Below are 20,210 nucleotides of genomic sequence, written 5' to 3'. Positions count from 1 at the left end.
GATATTTAGTCTAGAACTACAGTAAGATCATGAGGATATTTAGTCTAGAACTACAGTAAGATCATGTTGATATTTAGTCTAGAACTACAGTAAGATCATGAGGATATTTAGTCTAGAACTACAGTAAGATCATGTAGATATTTAGTCTAGAACTACAGTAAGATCATGTTGATATTGTCTAGAACTACAGTAAGATCATGTTGATATTTAGTCTAGAACTACAGTAAGATCATGTAGATATTTTTAATCTAGAACTACAGTAAGATCATGTTGATATTTTTAATCTAGAACTACAGTAAGATCATGTTGATATTTAGTCTAGAACTACAGTAAGATCATGTAGATATTTAGTCTAGAACTACAGTAAGATCATGTAGATATTTAGTCTAGAACTACAGTAAGATCATGTTGATATTTAGTCTAGAACTACAGTAAGATCATGTAGATATTTAGTCTAGAACTACAGTAAGATCATGTAGATATTTAGTCTAGAACTACAGTAAGATCATGTAGATATTTAGTCTAGAACTACAGTAAGATCATGTAGATATTTAGTCTAGAACTACAGTAAGATCATGTTCACACACAACACTCTGCTCTTACTCCTGATTTCTCTCAACACCAGAGCTGTCAGTAAAATAAACTAACTCAGATATTTCCTTCTAAAGTGAAAAGTAATGCATTACTTTACTAGTTACTTAAAGTAATCTGATTACATAACTTGTGTTACCCCCAACACTGCTAGTGAACGCACTCGTGTCTCTCTCTGTGTGTGTGTGTGTGTGTATATATATGCTGTGTGTGTGTGTGTGTGTGTGTGTGTGTGTGTGTGTGTGTGCGCAGCTGAATAGGCCGTTCGTGCCCTGGACGGTGGTGCGTGACGTGCTGCACGCTGAGTTTGAGTTATCTCTGGATAAAACATCGCTGTCTGTCGGCCGGCGCGCACGCTACATCATGAAAAACCCGCAGACCTGCCTAAACTACAGGTGTGTGTGTGCGCAAACACTCTCACAACCACACACACACATGAGCTCACGTCACAGACTTCTGCTGTTCCATGTACAGTTCATTATAATGACTGCAGACCGACACAAACACTGACCTCAGAGTAATAACACACAGCTCAGACTCTGCTCGTGTTTCCAGGATTTGTCTGGCTGAGATGTATCAGGATAAAGAGCTGATTGCCAAATTCATGAACCGGACTGGCGACTATAATGATGTGAAGGTGAGACGCGCCGCTGAAATGATTCGTTGTTGTCTTATGATTTTTTATAATGATTCTTTAATGATTCTGAATCAGTCCACTGCAGTTCTGAATCTGTTCTCAGTTGAATGGCATTTTCTTCTTGAAACCTTCCAGCAAGTATCTACACGTCCATTTGATTCTCTTGATACCTGTGAAAAGGCTCTTCATCACGTTAACCCAAATTTAGTTTTAAAATTTACAAAAAACTGTTCTAATGTGTTTTCACCCATGAAAATGGCCAAAGAAGCTGGCATAGCATTAAAAAACAATAGGAAAAAATAAGATCTACTTTGGAATTAGATTGTGACTCTGAATCACATCGATTCGTGTAGTGCCTATAGATTCAAACTTCACTGTGTGTGTGTGTGTGTGTGTTACAGGTGTGTACTGAGGAGTATAAGGAATTTGTTCGTGCTCTGAGGTCAAAGTTCAGCTCCAGCTACGGCTCCAGCGACGTCATCATACCAGACACCAGAGAGCAGCTCTTCAACAAGTACACACACACACACACACACACATGATTTTCAAATTGACAATTCACAATTTCTCAAAATTTTCAGTTTTATTTTTAGTGTAGTTTAAATTTTATTAATTTTGTAATTTTTATTAGTTTATTTTTTTATGTTTCTGTACGGCTTTAAATTATTTTTATTTCAGGTTTAGATCTAATACTTCTACAAAAACTATTTTTAATAGTTTTACTAAATAATAACACTGACACACTCTTATTCTCTGTGGACGTCTTTCAGTCTAAGTGTGTGTGTGTGTGTGTGTGTGTGTGTGTGTGTTTTCTCAGGTTTAAGGTGTTTGCAATTGGCGACGGATCAACTGAACGCACTAAAGACGACATCAAGACGTGTGTGCATGCTCTAAATTACGTGTTATTATTGTTTAGTAAATTTATTAAATTATTTATTTATATATACTGTAGATTAAAAAAAGAAAAGTAAAAGTAAAGCTCCAGGTGACTGAGAAGGCTTCAGTTCTTGTGCTGCTGGGTTTTATTTTACATTAGAAGACGTTAATGTTTTTTGTTCAGACATAAGTTAATCATCTCTGTATTTAATATTTTCATCATTAGTGTTTGTGTGTAACTGCTTGTGACTGTAATGATCACGTGTGTGTTTCAGCAAGGACGACATTCATGTTCTAGTGCTGTTTAATTTGATTCAGAGCACACTAGTGCTCACCAACACTCAGATGAAGAACTACAGGCCCTTCCAGGTACAGACACACACACACACACACACACACACACACATGATGATATAGTGTTCACGTGTCACTGATCATGTCCGTCTCTCGGTGTGTCAGACGTTCTGTCTGTACACGCGCTACAGGGAGGAGGTTTTGTCTCAGGCCTTCCAGACGTGTCGCAATCGTGCGCTAGTGAACCGCCGGCGGCCCACGTCCATCTACGGCCAAAAGAAGGGCCACGCGCTGCCCTTCCTGCCCATGTCCTACCAGCTCTCACAGCACTACTACAAGTAACTCTCACACACCAAACAGAGTTGAACAGAGTCTTCATGGTTCCAGACAGCCTGCAGTATGCTCATGTTCGCTGTCCGCCGTAGGTTCTTCACGTGGCGTTTCCCCAGCACCATCTATAATGAAGCCTTCGATCTGCTGACGGGTTTGTACAAGGCTGGCGGCAGCGACAGATCCAACAGCTTCTCCTTCCAGAAGGAGCCTGAGACGCCGGGAGCGCAGCCGGAGACGGACGAGGAGACGCAGGGCATGCTGCAGTTCCCCATGGATGCTCCGGGGGGCGCTAGCGCCTGCTGCCTGACCCTCATGACCCTGGGGCTGCTGTCTGTGGACGTCAGCATCCCGCAGCAGATCGTGGTGGTGGACAGTACACTGATGGACAGCGACGTGGTCAAGAGGTACTGTACGCGGTTAACACACTGATATACACGCTGAAGACTCCATATTTGCAATAAAGACTCGATACTGATGTACGCGCTAATGTTAAACGCGCTAAAGACTCGCTACCGATATATGCGCCGAAGACAATATGTGCTGAAGACTCATTACAGATAAATGCATCAAAGGCTCGCTACTGATATGCACGCCAAAGACTCATAACAGCTGACGGTATGTGTGTGTTTCAGCCTCACTAAAGCACTGGAGGAGGAAGAGGATGACGAGGATGACGAGAGGAAGAGGAGGCTGGAGGTCAAACCCACTCAGGCATCTCACACTAATTACCTGCTGATGAGGGGTTATTACACACCTGGAGTCCTGCGGTCTCAGACACACAACTCCAACAGCACCGACAGCATCATGGTCAACACCTGCAACGTCCATCTGCGACTGAGACAGACGCCCGCGCACACACTCTTCAGCAGCACTGGTCAGCACACACACACACTCTCACACACACACACTCTTCAGCAGCACTGGTCAGCACACACACACACACTCTTCAGCAGCAGCGGTCAGCACACACACACACACTCTCACACACACACACTCTTCAGCAGCAGCGGTCAGCACACACACACACACTCTCACACACACACACTCTTCAGCAGCAGCGGTCAGCACACACACTCACACACACACACACACACACACACTCATGGTGTTCTCATTGGTGTCTCTGTGTGTCTCGTGTAGCTGCCACTGTCTCAGCTCTGTCTCCGTCCACTCCTCCGTCTCTCCCTCTGTTCTTCACGCGTGTGTATCGCTCGGATCCCGTCGGTCCGCAAGCATTCCTGGAGTGCTGTGCGAGCGTGCTGGGATACGGAGCGCAGGATGTGCAGGCGGTGATGGAGATCAGGCGCGCCGTGGTGGAGGCAGCGGAGTTTGGCATTGACAGACAGGAACTCTGCGAGCGCTTCATACACTTGGACCAGCCCGAGGATGGGCGGAGCAGAACACTCCTGCAGTACATACAGGTGAGAGAGACTCAAGCCTGTGATGAGTGAGTTTTCCCCGCAAATTCAGCTGTGCTGAGTGTGTGTGTGTGTGTGTGTGTGCAGGATCTGGTGGATGGGGAGCAGCTGGTGGAGGCGGGCGCTCTCTCTCAGAGGCTGGTGTGTGCGGACGCCACGTCTCATTGGCTGTTACAGAGCAGGTGTGGGAGTGTGCAGATACAGCAGGCCTCCCCAACGAGAAGCCCCACCCTCAACTCCGCCCACGACACACCCCCACCTACTAAGAGACGGGCCCTGGAATCAGAATTACAGCAGACAGTCTCCACGGACACAATTGTCAATCAGACTGTTGCCATGGATCCTGTTTCCATGGACACAGCTGTCAATCATACCATCTCTACAGACGCAGTTGAGAGTCAACCTGTTTCCATGGAGACTGATGCTGAGGAGGCGGTTGCCATGGAGCAGGCGGTCCATAAAGATGCCATAGGCTCAGAACAGCATATGTCAGATGACAAAGGGGCGGAGCTTAACACAGACCCTGCCTCCTCTCAGATGAAAGGTGTGTGTTTGGACTCTGAGGTGTTTTGACTCTTGGCTTGTGTTGTGTGTGTGTTGATGTTTCTGTTGTTGTTGTTTCAGATGGAGCTGAAGGAGCTGCTGATCAGGACACTCAGTGAGTCACACACTCATTCACACAGGTCTCTGGGATGCTCGGTTCTGATGGACCTTTTTCACATTTCTGGGTTTCTCAGCAGTGGAAGTCGTCATAGTTGGGTTAACTTCGAGAACAGTGAATGGGAGAGTACCAGAAATATATTATTTGTGTTCCCATTTGCTCAAATAGCAGAAGAGAGAACGATGTTAAGTTTACCGTCCCTCCCATAGACGCGGCATTAGAAACACCCCCGCGTTAGCGTTAACTAGTGATTTTGAAATTTGATGCAAAGGTGATATAATACAAAGAATAGTGTTATAAATGTACATACACTTTAAAAAAAAATCCAAATCTTAAAAACTTTGGGGGATTTACGATGCTGATGATTAAAATCTAACCTGTCGTCACAGGCTGTGTTGGACTCTGATGTTTCTGTGTGATGAAGCGTTGAGTGTGATCTGTCTGTTCTCTCCTCCGCCAGGGGGTCGGTGCGGTTCGTCAGCCGGCCGTGGCGTGTGGTGGACGGCTCGCTCAATCGGCCCGTGTGTAAAGGCATGATGGAGTCTCTGCTGCTGCACATCATGTCCAGCCCGGCGCTGATGGAGTCCCAGCTGCTGCTGCACTACAGTCAGGTGCTGCAGCCCGTGGTGGTGCTGGACCTGCTGCAGGTGACCAACACGTTTACAGAGTATCACAGTTTCTCATGACTGCATTTCATTCCCCTCTGCTTGAATTCCTTTGACTGTGGCACTCGCAGGGGGGGCTTATATCACAATATGATTCACGATCACACTTTATATCACAATATAGTTATTTTTCACCAGTGTCAAAATCACAAAAATCTGATACTAGCCTAAATAATAATAGATAAAAAACCTCAAGCTCACTGAAGACAAGTAAACAGTCAGCAATTAAATAAGAATAAAAAAACAATCACGAGAGATAGGACAACACAACTTCAGTAAAACAAATAAGAAATGCTACATTGTATAAAGTACTCAAAGGTATAAAACACTGCATGTTCTTCACTGTGTAAATTAAATATGTATTTAGCTTTTTTAAAGTTACAAAGTGATTTAGTCAAAGGCAGTGAGAGATTTTCTCTTTAGTTTTTTGATTAAAATGAATGACAGACAGCAGGAATATTAGAGTGCTGTCACTTTAAGAGCTGGCCGGATCCAATATACCGTTACATATCCTGTTTTCTTTCCCAGCTGTTTGCTTTCACCGAATACCTAAATCACTGTGTTTACCAGGAGACTTGGAGCACTTTGACACATTCAAGTCGGGTTGTTTTGGTTTTTTTCGATACTGGTGCCAAATCGATACTTTTAAAACGGTACCGGTGCCTAAACCGATACTTATAATACATAAAAAATTAAATAAAAATGACCAATTAATAATTTAAATCTTTCTATAGATATATGTATCATGTCTGAGGCATGTATTCTCAGCTGAAGCTCCTGTTCAAGACGCAGAAAGCACATCATGTTTGTTTTCTTTGTTTTATAAAAGAACTTCCTTTTGTTGGTATTGTGAGTGCGCACAGATACAAGTAGACCCTTTACAGGTCCCAATGATGTATTACTCTTACCTTTATCAACAAAAAAAATGACTGCGTAGGCTATTTTAATTTGTTTCCACTGAAAACAATGCAAGTGAACATGAGTTCTCTTTCACAGCTGATTGTGCTTCAACGGCTTAAAATCTGTTTTTTTTAAATGCAATGCTTAAAAATGCATGCAAACGATATGTTTTCATAACCATGTAGCACAGCAATGTCATGTGAGCATTTAACCATGATAAAGACAATAATTGAAAATATCTACCGCTTAATCATGTCTTCTGGTATATCACCCTCCCCTAGTGTCTTGAGTATTTCACGTGTGTGTGTGTGTGTGTGTGTGTGTGTGGGGTCAGGTCCTGGTGGATGTGGGCTGCGTGAGGAAGCGCTACACTGTCCAGCAGCACAAACCCTCGCTCTTCTCCAAGCACAGCGCGCCGCAGGTCAAAGGTCAGGCCGAGGTCAGTCTGAGGGACGCTGGGATGGCGTTTTACGAGCCGACGGTGGACTGCGTGCTCAGACTAGCACGGATCTTTCCTCACGAGCTCAACTGGAACAAATGGGTGCAGCTGTGTCTGCGCACGTGATGCTATTTATGTTTTTATATGATCTGCTTCTGTTCATAAATCAAAATAAAGATGTCTTTCCATGATCTACCACTTCAGTTAAACATGTTTCTGGAGCAGCTGTTTTTTAATTTATTTTGATGATGGAGGAAGCACACTGAGAGAGAAACAATGAGAAAATGCTGAATGTGAATATTACAGAAGAAGAGGATCTGAAGCAGCTCTAAACAGAGGATGTACATAATCAATGAGAAATGATTGTAAACTTCTCCCACTGGGAAATGGCTTTATTTTGGACCGTTTTGGAGATTAATCACACCACATTGGATTAAAAAGCTAATTTACATTTAAACTTGTTTCATCCTTACTAATAAATAGCGTGCAAGAGCTTGTGTTATACAGTGAAAATATAACTCCTCTCAAGCGTGTTTGACAGACAGCACGTCAGATAAATCTCTGCAGATCTCTTAAATTTATTCTCATTTCCACAGATGTTCATGTCATTTCTCACCAGCTAACTTGAGTTTGATGGGCTGTTTGGGAGTCAGTAGGCCGTTAAAGCTGAGCTCTAGAGGAATCTGAAGAGAGCGAGACGATCAGTCTGAATGTATCCACTTCATTTGTACAACACTTTTCATAATTCCCACTGTTTCACAGCAGCGTTACAGAAACACATGATTACATCACAACAACAACAATGTACTAAATGCGTAAAGGTTTTATTGTACAGACATTGCCAAAACAATCCCTGTTCCCACGCTTCCACAAAAGATGCTGCATTATTCATGTCAGGCCAGTAGGTGGCAATCAGTGTTGCCATATTTTCACAACAGAACCCGCCCAATTGCAATCAAAACTAGGCCAAACGAGGGTCCCCCGGTAGCAGTGTTAAAGTAGCCCAATACCACGTATTCAAAAACTTGCACTTTGAAACGCGTTGTCAAGTTTTCAGGCCCCAAAATGCCATTGTTCTGTAAAGAACATCCAAAAACTTAAAAAGTTATCTGTTTTTAGTTGGAAACGTTGTCGTGCAGCACCGCCTGTCGTGACGCACATGCAGACAGGCTCCGCCCACACACTCTTCTGATTGGCTGTGATTTGTGATAGATCTGGTTGTGTCTGATGTAAATAAAGCAGTTGAATGTGAGAGGACTATGAGATGCTTCACCTCTCTCCGTGTGTTCATCGCTGCTTCCTCGCTCAGGTTTCCCTGCTGTCTGAGAATCAACCATCAGCTGCAGGAAGTCCACTCGCTTCTACAGGAAGTGAGAACATGCTCTGATGACCTCTTCATTTAAAGCCTTGCTTCTGTCTGTTTGTTCGTGTGAAGTGTTTGTTGTACCTTCTTGTGGTCGTTGGCCACTCTTTCGGACTTGATCTTCTTCAAGATCATTTTTTGCACCCTTTTTGTCCTATCCTAACAAACCATACATCAATGAAAAGATTATTTATTCATCTTTTTAAATCAAGTGTATGGATTTTTATGAAGATACAACTAGAACTAATCTGAGTGTGACGAGTCGCATATATAGAAGTGCCACAAACAGCATGAGCAGAGCCCATGTTTCAGCGGAGAAGAACAGACTGTAGCTCATGGTAAGAAACACGGCCGCTCTATTCTGCTCTCAGATTACACAATAACCAATGGAGGAGAGCCTCACAAACCCTCCCACAGCGTCACGCTGACCTCTGAACAAACTCACAATCGCTGCTGGGTTGGTTCTGTTTGCTGAACTGAGCTGAACTCATCCATCTCACCACAAAGACTAATCACATACACTTTTTAAGATCTGTGATTAACAGTTTGTTCTGGGCAGCAGTGAGATGAGATGGCTGTGAAAGAGCAGCACCTGGTCCACTGCTGTAGTATTTAGAGCTGAAGATGTGTGTGTGGTGATTGTGCTGTTTGGATGCAGACTCAGACGCTCTATTCTAGAGTCTGTAATGTCCGTTTGCACCTCCAGATAGAGACGTACCTCCGTGCTCACTGAGCTGACATTTACTGCATTTCATTTCTTTAACCTCAAGTATGTGAATGAATCAGAACGTGACATATTTAAGGTGTTGCTCGAGTCTTATTAGTTCAAATGAGTGTGTTTCAGTGATGCTGTTGTTGGTTTATGGTCCATCTTTCCTGGAAATTCATCATGCTATTGGCATCTATCGCTCACTGATAGTGATGGAGTTGTATGTCTCAGAGGTCAGACCCACACATCACGTCATTGCATACAGAAAGATACTTACCTTCATGGCTCAGTGGACTTGTTCGGGTTTTCTTTTTCCTGAAAATGCTACTTCATATTATCATATTGGACTAAGATGTACTGAGGCTATAACAACTTCCCAAAACATTTTTGGACAACATTTGTATTTTGGGGGGATTTTCCCCCACTTAAATAACAGGCCTACAAAATATAGCTTATATATCTCGCTGTGTGCTATATTATCACCAAATATTGCACTACATCTTTTTATCAACTTGTTTTCTTTCAAGTAGCACAAGTTCTGTATTTATTTTGGAACTGACTGATCGTAGGCCTCTGATCTGAGTTTATGCACCTCGGTTTTTGAGTGAAAAAAAAGCATCTTTTGTGAATAATTTGTGGAAATTTTGCATAAAGTGTTCATCACGGAAGTTTGATTTGAAATTTTTATCTTGCACAAAATGGCACAGTCACACTTGTGGTGTTTCCAGTCAAAATAAAAACAAGTTGACAAAAAGATTGAATCAAATATTCAGTGATTAAACAGCATATTTTCTTTCCATACACTGAATTATTATTTAAACTGCATGATTGTGTAAACAGGCACCAGAGTATCTGTAAACCAAGCCACATTTCAAGCAACTCAGTGTGGTGTGTGTAGGATATGGGCCTATAAATACACAATTTCCTGATATATTCTCTGTTGGAAACAGTGATCATGATCCAAGTAATGTAAATATTCATTTTGAGGATTTGATCATTAAAGGATTGCAGTTGGAGGAAAGCCGGAGAATTAAAAAAACAAGAGAAAATGGACCGGGGAAGGATTCCACATCTTCTGATCACATTTCCTGATCTCAGAGGTGAGGGCAAATAAATTGCAGCTACTTATGAAAAATAGGAATGTGAATTAGGTGTTTTCTGGTCCTTATTTGGGATACAAATATTACATGTGCCATAACGCAAGGTTGTGTTGTATAGTGAATACAGTCAGTCACAGACATCACACACATCAGATACATATCTGCAGACCTTGATTGATTTGATGCATTTTATTTTATATTTCCATATAATTTCTTTAAAGATTAACCTCATCTAATATGTTCTCTCAATTGTCACAAAGTAAAACCTCTAAATTTGAATCTCATGGCATTGTTTCCACTCTCAGAAAGTCCCAGACGACAGCAGAATCTGACATTCACTACAAGTAAAGTTACTGAACCTCTCCGTCCGAGTCCAAGGGCCCCGAGAATCTTCCTCTTCACTGAAGACTAGAGACTACATCTGTTATTTAAAAGACCAATTAAACCTTCTTCACAGACTGAAAGAGAAGCATGCAGCAGACGAACGGCGGTTCCGGAGCTGCTTTATGATTTGTTGTTGTTACAAATGTCTTCTGAGCGGGAAACTTTCCGAGGCTTGAACTGGAGTTTGATGGGGTTCTTGGGAGAAAGCAAACCACTGATGCCAAGCTCTAGAGGGACCTGTGAAGAGCAAGAGAAGGTCAGCAAGAACGAAGGAACCTCCTGTGGGAGCATGTGGTGGATCCGTCTGCTCACCTGAGTCTCGTCACACACAGAGACATCGAACCTCTCCAGGATCTCCACGATGGCCAGCTTCATGGTCACCTGAGCAAACCTCATCCCGATGCAGTTCCTGGGCCCCAGACCGAAGGGCATGTACATGTAGGGGTCAATCGACTCCTTATTGCCTTTAGTGAACCTGAGAATGAGGCAGAAGCATTTACACAAGCAGTTACACTGAAGGGGCAGTCGTGGCCTAATGGCTAGAGAGTTGGACTTGTAACCTGAAGGTCGTGGGTTCGAGTCTCAGGTCTGGCAGGGATTGTTGGTGGGGGAGTGATTAACCAACACTCTCTCCACCCTCAATACCACGACTGAGGTGAGACCCTTGAGCAAGGCACCCACCCCCCAAACTGCTCCCCGCAGCATTGGCTGCCCACTGCTCCGGACTTGGATGGGTTGAATGCAGAGCACAAATTCCCACACACCACTTCCCTTTCCTGAAGAACCACTGAGATGTTGGGTTTTAATGTTGGGGTTCAGTGCTGTGTTCTGTGGTTAATGACTGACCTCTCGGGCTTGAAGCTCTCCGGGTCGCTCCAGTAATCCGGGTCTCTGTGGAGGGCGTATGTTGGGATCATCACCACCATGCCTTTAGGGATGAGGAGGCCGTTGATTTCCACCGTTTTCTTACAGACCCGCTCGAGTCGACCAGCGACGGGGAACAGCCGGAGAGACTCGTTCAGCGCAGCGTCCAGATAGTCCATGTTCATGACGCCTTCATAGTCCACCGGAGCCTTCAACACAATTCAGAGGTTAACGTCTCAAACTCTCCACACTTAAAGATTCACTCAGTTCTCTGAGCTCTACCTTATTAGGGAAGGTCTCGTCAATCTCCTCCTGCAGTTTCTTCATGGCCTCTGGGTTGGTTGCCAGATTGTAAAAGAAGAAGGACAGAGTGCTGCTGCTGGTCTCGTACCCGGCGAAGATGAAGATCATGGACTGCGAGAGGATCTCGTGGTCGCTCAGACCTGCACGTGAGACGGTGTGAGGAACATGCCTTCAAATACAGTACACTCTAAAAAATGCTGGGTTACATACAACACAATGCTGGGTAAATATTGGACAGAACACATGCTGGGTTGTTTTCAACCAACAGTTGGGTTAAATGTTTAACCCACCCTTCTGGGCAGTAACCCAACCGCTGGGTTCGTCCATATTTTACCCAGCGCTGGGTTGTATTTAACCCAGCATTTTTTAGAGTGTACAAGATCTTAATCTACTATCTGAGATGCTTCACCTTTGTCTGTGTGCTCCGTTTTCCCTGCTGTCTGAGAGTCAACCATCAGCTGCAGGAAGTCCACTCGCTTCTACAGGAAGGTGCATGCGATTATATTTACGTTCATGCATTTGGCAGACGCTTCTACTGTATCTAAAGCCACTTATCAGTTCTTGCATGCCTTGGTGCTGTTCTTGTGAAGTGTTTGTCGTACCTTCTTTTGGTCAGTGGCCACTCTTTCAGACTTGATCTTCTGTAGGGCAGCATAGAAGAAATCGGTCACAGATATTGGGAAAAAGGCTAAATCCATTTTTTCCAGGACGGGGGTGATGAAAGGAAATAAAGCTGGTAAAAAAAACGAAAAAGGGTCAGAAAATTTTCTATGCTGAAGAGTGTTGAACTGACAGGACTAGTCGAGATGTTTACCGACAATCAGGAACAGAGGGTTCAGGAAGTCAAACTTGAGCATTTTCTTGATGTTGGTGACAAATGGGTCTTTGGGGTTGTTGAGGGAGTCGATGTCGACGCTGAACGCTGTGCTGGTCACCACATCCATACTGTACGCCCCGAAGAACCTGAACACATGCAGACAAGAGAAAACTATTATCATCATCATCCAATAAACATATAACCTATATTCTCTATAAATAGTGAATGTTCTCCATAAATATAATTATCAGTCTGTCACCGTGTGTGTCATTCATTGACTCAGTCTTCCCTGTTTGACCTTATTGTGCCTTTATTAGTTAACCATCCTCACCTCTCTGTCCCTCGCTATTGTATTGGTTGCATGCTGCTTGTGTTTCCCTGTGTCTGGATTTATCTTCATCTTCATCATTATTAAATGTTATATTGGACTACCATCGTCTTCGTGAGCTTCTCTTCTACAAGTGCGTGACACTGGGAGTTTATATAAAAGGTTATTGGTGAGGCATTTGAACACCTTTGCTCTGGTGACTATAGTGATACTATTCAGATAGCAAGAGGCCATATGTGATATTATAGACTCTTGTGTGTGTGTCTCACTCTTTAATATCCACGGCTTCTCCTCGTGTTGCTGTTTTCCCCAGATTATCAACCAGAATGTGAGAGTGAGTCTTCATGATGCCAAACATCTATAGTGAGAAACGGCAGAATATCATCATCATCATCTCAAACCATCTTCATCACACACAGCTAACAATTAAATTTTAATACAAACTTGGAAGTCAATCAAACACGTACATCCTCCTCAGCATGAATTGCCCTGTAGTTCAAATGAGTCATTTTACATCTTGAACTGAATTCTTGTGTTTATACTGCAGCATAGTATCACTGCCTTCAAGTTCTGCTTCAGATAAGAGATATTACCTACAGCTTTAACACTTGTTAGCATGAGAATGACACAGATAAAGAGAAGATAAGGCAACAATAAATCCTAATGTGAATCATTTGCTCTGTGCAGCTCAGCATGAATGACTCTGTAGCTCAAATGAGACATCTAGAGCTGAAATCTTGCCAGTATTTTAACTAAATTACTGCTCTCATGTAATTACTAGAGATCTTAACTGTTAGAGGACTATCATAATGTGAGAAGGCTACAGATAAAGATAATAGAATAAAGCATAATGTGAATCATTTGCTCAGTTCAGCTCCAGTCTGGGTTTCTCTCTAAGATGACTGAAGGTTTATCTGTGGCATCAAACAGAGGAGAACATGTATGTGTGAGTGATTTCAGACTCACAGACCTCCTTTAACCTCCCGCTGGTGAAGGAGGGTGAGAGGACGCTGCGGATCCTCCTCCAGTCGTCGTCTTCAATGATGGACACGGCGTCGTACAGCGGCCCGTTCAGACCGAAGTTCTGCCGGTTCAGAGGACAAACACAGATTAAACCACAACACAAACACAAACTCTAACATCTCATTTTTTATCCATCACCATGTCCGTTTAGGGCCTCTGTCATATTTCAAAACATGTTTTGTGAAATAAATGATATTTCTGTGTCCTCAGTGCATCAAATCATTATTTGACGAGGCTGATTTAATTTCAGAATTAAAATTGAATGATGATTTTACCCTTCTGTTGGTGAAGAGAGAGTAGCATTCTTTAACCAGGATGGTTTTGATGATGGATTGGTCCATGATGGACAGAACAGGCTGCCTCGCATCATAGAATCTGTGAAAAACACAAACAATATTAAAGGGCATATATTATGCCCCTTTTTACAAGATGTAATATTGATCTTTGGTGTGCCTAGAATGTGTCTGAAGTTTCAGCTCAAAATACCCAACAGATAATTTATTATAACATCTGGAAAAAGTCATTTTATGGGCGTGTCTACAAAAGAGCTGTTTTGGTGTGTATCACTTTAAATGCACTAGTGTTGATATACTTCAAACGAAATCGAAGAACGAACTGATATGACATCATTTGTTTGTCATTTGTGACCATGGACCACAAAACCAGTCTTAAGTGACAATTTTTCGAAATTGAGATTTATACATAATCTGAAATATGAATAAATAATCTTTCCATTGATGTATGGTTTGTTATGATAGGACAATATTTGGCTGAGATACAACTATTAGAAAATCTGGAATCTGAGGGAGCAAAAAAATCTAAATATTGAGAAAATCTCCTTTAAAGTTGTTCAAATGAAGTTCTTAGCAATGCATATTACTAATCAGAAATGAAGTTTTGATATATTTACGGTAAGAAATATACTAAATATCTTCATGGAACATGATCTTAATATCCTAATGATTTTTGGCATAAAAGAAAAATCAATAATTTTGACCCATGCAGTGTATTTTTGGCTATTGCTACAAATATACCCCAGTGACTTAAGACTGGTTTTGTGGTCCAGGGTCACATTTCATTTCAAACTGATGTTCACATCTGAATCAGTTCTGTTTCTTTTGTGTCAGATGTTCTGATCTGATTCTTTGAGACTGATCTGTGAGGTTTCATCCGTTAGTCTCACACTCACCCCCAGACTCGTCCATACTTCTTGAAACACTCCACATCAAAATTGTAAAACCCCTGAAAGTGCAGAGACAGATGTGTTCACGTTTAGAGTAAAATCTAAAGAGTCCAAAGACACCCAGGTTTACATTAGATTCATTTAATAACATAAGTAAATCTTCAAATGTGCTCTATGAGATGAGATGGACTGACGGTGAACCAGGAGATTATTAATGTTCAAATGTGTCCAAAGGTCAGTTTAACATGATATTGGATTCATGCTGTATGTGCTTTAAAGCTAAAAACTCACCTTCTTATATTCCAGCATCGTTCCAAAAAATGGAAGGGGTTTAGGACCCGGAATGCCCATCTTCTTGAAGATACCATGAGGCCAGGATCCATATCTGGAAATTACATTAAAACTGTATGAATAGCAGCTTTTTAGACTGTTCTCAGACAGATGTTATGACATTAAGAGCAGCAGATTTAGCTTCTGAATGCTTTGGGTCTATAATTCAGCAGAAGAATGTCACATGATGACTGTAATTCTTCAAACTCATTACTTACTGACTCATTTATATTGAGATTCCAGAACTAGAACTAATTATTCAGTTTAACAGAGTGTCACAGGTCACTTACATGAACAGAAGTGCCACAAACAGCATGAGCAGAGCCCATGTTTCAGCGGAGAAGAACAGACTGTAGCTCATGTTTTCTGCTCCGGGACGCTCAGACTATAGAAACACTGGCGGCGAGGAGCAACAGCTTTATTCTACTCTCAGATTACACATTAACCAATGGAGAAGACGTAAACAGGAGTGTGTCAACCTCTGAACAGCCTCACAAACACACCCACAGCGTCACGCTCACCTCTGACTAGACTTACTGTGCCTTCCTGCAACTATCAGTCTGTTTTACTGCTGAACATATTTACTTATATAACACAATATATGTAATGTTATATTCAGTAGTACACTTTATAATATATAGTTAAAGATGTGGTACTGCATGTGTAAAAATATATTAAACATATTTACTCATGCAGTATATACACACTTGTGGAAATATATATTTCTTATTTTTAACAACATGTTCCATATTTTAAAATATAGTTAGTTTACAAGAGCATAAGCAAGCACAGCCGTTACGTTTTAAATAAAGTAATACATTACTTTAAATGAGTCCACCCCCCAAGATTGCTGCTATAAAAATGAGCCACGTCCAAGAGGTAAAGGGGGAGGTGTTGCTACAATTTATAGCAATATTCTCAGTATTTCCCAGAGGGCAGGCTTTAAGTATAACTTGTTTGAAGTTATGGTGCTGCGTGTAACATTATCTAGAGAAACACGTGTTAGTGATAAATCCCCTGTGATGTTTGTACTGGCTACTGTATACAGGCCACCAGGGCACCACACAGACTTTATTAAAGAATTTGCTGATGTTCTATCTGAGTTAGTACTGGCTGCAGATAAAGTCTTAATTGTTGGCAATTTTAATATCCATGTCAATAATGAAAAAGATGCATTAGGATCAGCATTCATAGACATTCTGAACTCTATTGGGGTTAGACAACACGTTTCAGGACCTACTCATTGTCGAAATCATACTCTAGATTTAATACTGTCATATGGAATTGATGTTAGTGGTGTTGAAATTCTGCAGCAAAGCGATGATATCTCAGATCATTATCTAGTCTTGTGTAAACTCCATATAGCTAAAACTGTAAATTCTACTCCTTGTTACAAGTATGATAGAACCATCACTTCTACCACAAAAGACTGCTTTGTAAGTAATCTTCCTGATTTATCTCAATTCCTCAGCATATCCAACAGCGCAGAAAAACTTGATGCTGTAACAGAAACTATGCACTCTCTCTTTTCTAGCACTTTAGATACAGTTGCTCCTTTACGCTTGAGGAAGATCAAAGAAAACAGTCTGACTCTGTGGTATAATGAGCACACTCGCACCTTAAAGAGAGCAGCCCGGAAAATGGAGCGCAGCTGGAGGAAAGCAAAACTAGAGGTATTTCGTATAGCCTGGCGGGAAAGTACCCTAACCTACAGAAAAGCATTAAAAACTGCTAGATCTGATTACGTCTGTTTTAGAAGAAAACAAACATAACCCCTGGTATTTATTCAATACAGTGCCTAAATTAACGAAAAATAAAGCTTCAACAGGTGTTGGCATTCCCCAAGAGCACAGCAGTAATGACTTTATGAACTACTTTACTTCCAAGATCGATACTTGATATCAGATATCAGTGATTATTGTACTCATGCAGCCGTCAGCTATAGTATCGCATCAGATAGTGCACTATAGATCCCCTGAGGAACAATTCCACTCATTCTCTACTATAGGAGAGATTCAAGATTTTTTATTCGTCACATACACAATTATACAGAATATAACCAGCAGTGAAATGTAAATGTAAGAGGAAGCATTGTATAAACTTGTTAAATCATCTAAACCAACAACATGTATGTTAGATCCTATTCCATCTAAACTACTAAAAGAGCTTCTTCCAGAAGTCATAGATCCTCTTTTGGCTATTATTAATTCATCACTGTCATTAGGAGATGTTCCCAAAACCTTCAAATTGGCTGTAATTAAGCCTCTCATTAAAAAAACACAACTTGACTCCAAAGATCTAGTTAATTACAGACCGATCTCAAATCTCCCTTTTCTGTCAAAGATACTAGAAAAGGTAGTATCCTCAAAATTATATTCCTTCTTAGAGAAAAATGGTATCTGTGAGGAATTCCAGTCAGGATTTAGACCGTATCATAGTACTGAGACTGCTCTCATTAGAGTTACAAATGACCTGTTTCTATCATCTGATCGTGGTTGTATCTCTTTATTAGTTCTACTGGATCTTAGCGCTGCGTTCGACACTATCGACCACAACATTCTTTTGAACAGACTAGAACACTTTGTTGGCATTAGTGGAAGTGCCTTAGCATGGTTCAAATCGTACTTATCTGACCGCCATCAGTTCGTTGCAGTGAATGAAGAGGTATCATATCGATCACAAGTGTAGTACGGAGTACCTCAAGGCTCAGTACTAGGGCCGTTACTGTTCACGCTTTACATGTTATCCTTGGGAGATATTATCAGGAGACATGGTGTTAGCTTTCACTGTTATGCTGATGATACTCAGCTCTATATTTCTTTGCTGCCCGGTGAAACACACCAAATTGAGAAACTAATGGAATGCAAAGTCGATATAAAAAACTGGATGACGAGTAATTTCTTACTGCTAAATTCAGAAAAAACAGAAGTGTTAATTATCGGACCTAAAAACCCCACATGTAATAACCTAGAACACTATCTAACACTTGACGGCTGCTCTGTCATTTCTTCTTCATCAGTTAGGAACCTAGGTGTGCTGTTTGATAGCAATCTTTCATTTAAAAGCCATGTTTCTAGCATCTGTAAAACTGCGTTTTTTACGGTGGCCGAGAGAGCTCAACGCGCTGCAACTTCAGAAAACACATGCAAATAGACAAAACACCAGCAAATCAAGAAAACATCTTCATCATTTTGACAACACATGCGCTGCAAATGCTCACAACACATGCAAATTGAGAAACGCTGCAAATGCTCACAACACATGCAAATTGAGAAACGCTGCAAATGCTCACAACACATGCAAATTGAGAAACGCTGCAAATCCTCACAACACATGCAAATTGAGAAACGCTGCAAATGCTCACAACACATGCAAATTGAGAAACACTGCAAATCCTCACAACACATGCAAATTCAGAAACGCTGCAAATGCTCACAACACATTCAAATTAAGAAACGCTAATCCTCACAACACATGCAAATTGAGAAACACTGCAAATCCTCACAACACATGCAAATTAAGAAACACTGCAAATCCTCACAAAAACGTGCTGCATGGACCACAATGGAAATGTTTCAAGGGGACCCAAAAAAAGTGACGGACCAGCTGGGATTTGCTTATTGTGCAGTGGCTATTGGTTGAGTTGTTGGTGAACTGAAAGGTGAGTGTTTTTTTGTTGTTGTTTATTTTAACACCCTGATTGCATGATTTCTTTATCTTTTGGATATTATTAGATTAGTAATGACAAATTACACGATTAACATTATTATGTAAGATGGCTAACTTATCCTCAACTAAATATAATTTCAAGGTTAATGAAAATAAATTTGCAATGCTTCATTAATTGTTAAAACCAGGTCAAAATAAAAATGTCAGTAAGGATAATATTTTAAAATTTATTCAGGCCCTTTTAGTAGGCTAATGAAAGAAAGGACATTTGCATGTGTTGTGAGGATTTGCAGCGTTTCTCAATTTGCATGTGTTGTGAGGATTTGCAGCGTTTCTCAATTTGCATGTGTTGTGAGCATTTGCAGCGTTTCTCAATTTGCATGTGTTGTGAGGATTTGCAGTGTTTCTCAATTTGCATGTGTTGTGAGGATTTGCAGCGTTTCTCAATTTGCATGTGTTGTGAGCATTTGCAGCGTTTCTCAATTTGCATGTGTTGTGAGGATTTGCAGCGTTTCTCAATTTGCATGTGTTGTGAGCATTTGCAGCGTTTCTCAATTTGCATGTGTTGTGAGCATTTGCAGCGTTTCTCAATTTGCATGTGTTGTGAGCATTTGCAGCGTTTCTCAATTTGCATGTGTTGTGAGCATTTGCAGCGTTTCTCAATTTGCATGTGTTGTGAGCATTTGCAGCGTTTCTCAATTTGCATGTGTTGTGAGCATTTGCAGCGTTTCTCAATTTGCATGTGTTGTGAGGATTTGCAGCGTTTCTCAATTTGCATGTGTTGTTAGGATTTGCAGCGTTTCTCAATTTGCATGTGTTGTGAGGATTTGGAGCGTTTCTTAATTTGCATGTGTTGTGAGGATTTGGAGCGTTTCTTAATTTGCATGTGTTGTGAGGATTTGCAGCGTTTCTCAATTTGCATGTTGTTAGGATTTGCAGCGTTTCTGAATTTGCATGTGTTGTGAGGATTTGCAGCGTTTCTCAATTTGCATGTGTTGTGAGGATTTGCAGCGTTTCTCAATTTGCATGTGTTGTGAGCATTTGCAGCGTTTCTTAATTTGCATGTGTTGTGAGGATTTGCAGCGCATGTGTTGTCAAAATGATGAATATGTTTTCTTGATTTGCTGGTGTTTTGTCTATTTGCATGTGTTTTCTGAAGTTGCAGCGCGTTGAGCTCTCTCGGCCACCGTAGTTTTTCCATCTCAAAATCATATATAAATTGCAACCTATGCTCTCAACGTCAAATGCAGAAATGCTAATTCATGCGTTTATGACCTCAAGGTTAGACTATTGTAATGCTTTATTGGGTGGTTTATCTGCACA

General features: G+C 41.4%; 2 protein-coding genes across 2 annotated transcripts in view; one reads left to right on the top strand and one right to left on the bottom strand.

Moving 5' to 3' along the window:
- Window positions 1-7,302, top strand: part of gtf3c1 (general transcription factor IIIC subunit 1) — a 48,961-nt gene extending 41,659 nt beyond the window's left edge. The window contains exons 25-37 of the mRNA XM_079422953.1: window positions 844-986; window positions 1,147-1,228; window positions 1,630-1,742; window positions 2,046-2,105; window positions 2,380-2,473; window positions 2,564-2,736; window positions 2,824-3,135; window positions 3,364-3,605; window positions 3,872-4,152; window positions 4,237-4,693; window positions 4,774-4,807; window positions 5,271-5,457; window positions 6,710-7,302. Of these exons, the coding sequence (XP_079279079.1) occupies window positions 844-986; window positions 1,147-1,228; window positions 1,630-1,742; window positions 2,046-2,105; window positions 2,380-2,473; window positions 2,564-2,736; window positions 2,824-3,135; window positions 3,364-3,605; window positions 3,872-4,152; window positions 4,237-4,693; window positions 4,774-4,807; window positions 5,271-5,457; window positions 6,710-6,940 (2,409 nt within the window). The 3' untranslated portion in view covers window positions 6,941-7,302. The remainder of the gene's footprint in view (window positions 1-843; window positions 987-1,146; window positions 1,229-1,629; window positions 1,743-2,045; window positions 2,106-2,379; window positions 2,474-2,563; window positions 2,737-2,823; window positions 3,136-3,363; window positions 3,606-3,871; window positions 4,153-4,236; window positions 4,694-4,773; window positions 4,808-5,270; window positions 5,458-6,709) is intronic.
- A 2,841-nt stretch (window positions 7,303-10,143) lies between these two features.
- Window positions 10,144-15,643, bottom strand: LOC306874059 (cytochrome P450 3A30-like). Its single transcript, XM_079423780.1, has 13 exons — window positions 15,509-15,643; window positions 15,180-15,273; window positions 14,895-14,947; window positions 13,981-14,080; window positions 13,653-13,766; window positions 12,952-13,040; window positions 12,352-12,500; window positions 12,140-12,270; window positions 11,947-12,016; window positions 11,517-11,677; window positions 11,217-11,443; window positions 10,683-10,845; window positions 10,144-10,607 (listed from the first exon to the last, which is right to left on the bottom strand). Exons 1-13 carry the CDS (start codon window positions 15,577-15,579, stop codon window positions 10,491-10,493), a joined length of 1,539 nt encoding a protein of 512 aa, XP_079279906.1. The 5' UTR covers window positions 15,580-15,643; the 3' UTR covers window positions 10,144-10,490.
- Window positions 15,644-20,210: the final 4,567 nt, after the last annotated feature.

Source organism: Barbus barbus (genome assembly GCF_936440315.1).
Source record: "Barbus barbus genome assembly, chromosome: 8".
NCBI lineage: Eukaryota > Metazoa > Chordata > Actinopteri > Cypriniformes > Cyprinidae > Barbus > Barbus barbus.
The sequence above is the reverse complement of the archived record's forward strand: the minus strand, read 5'-3'. Positions and strand labels throughout refer to the sequence as shown.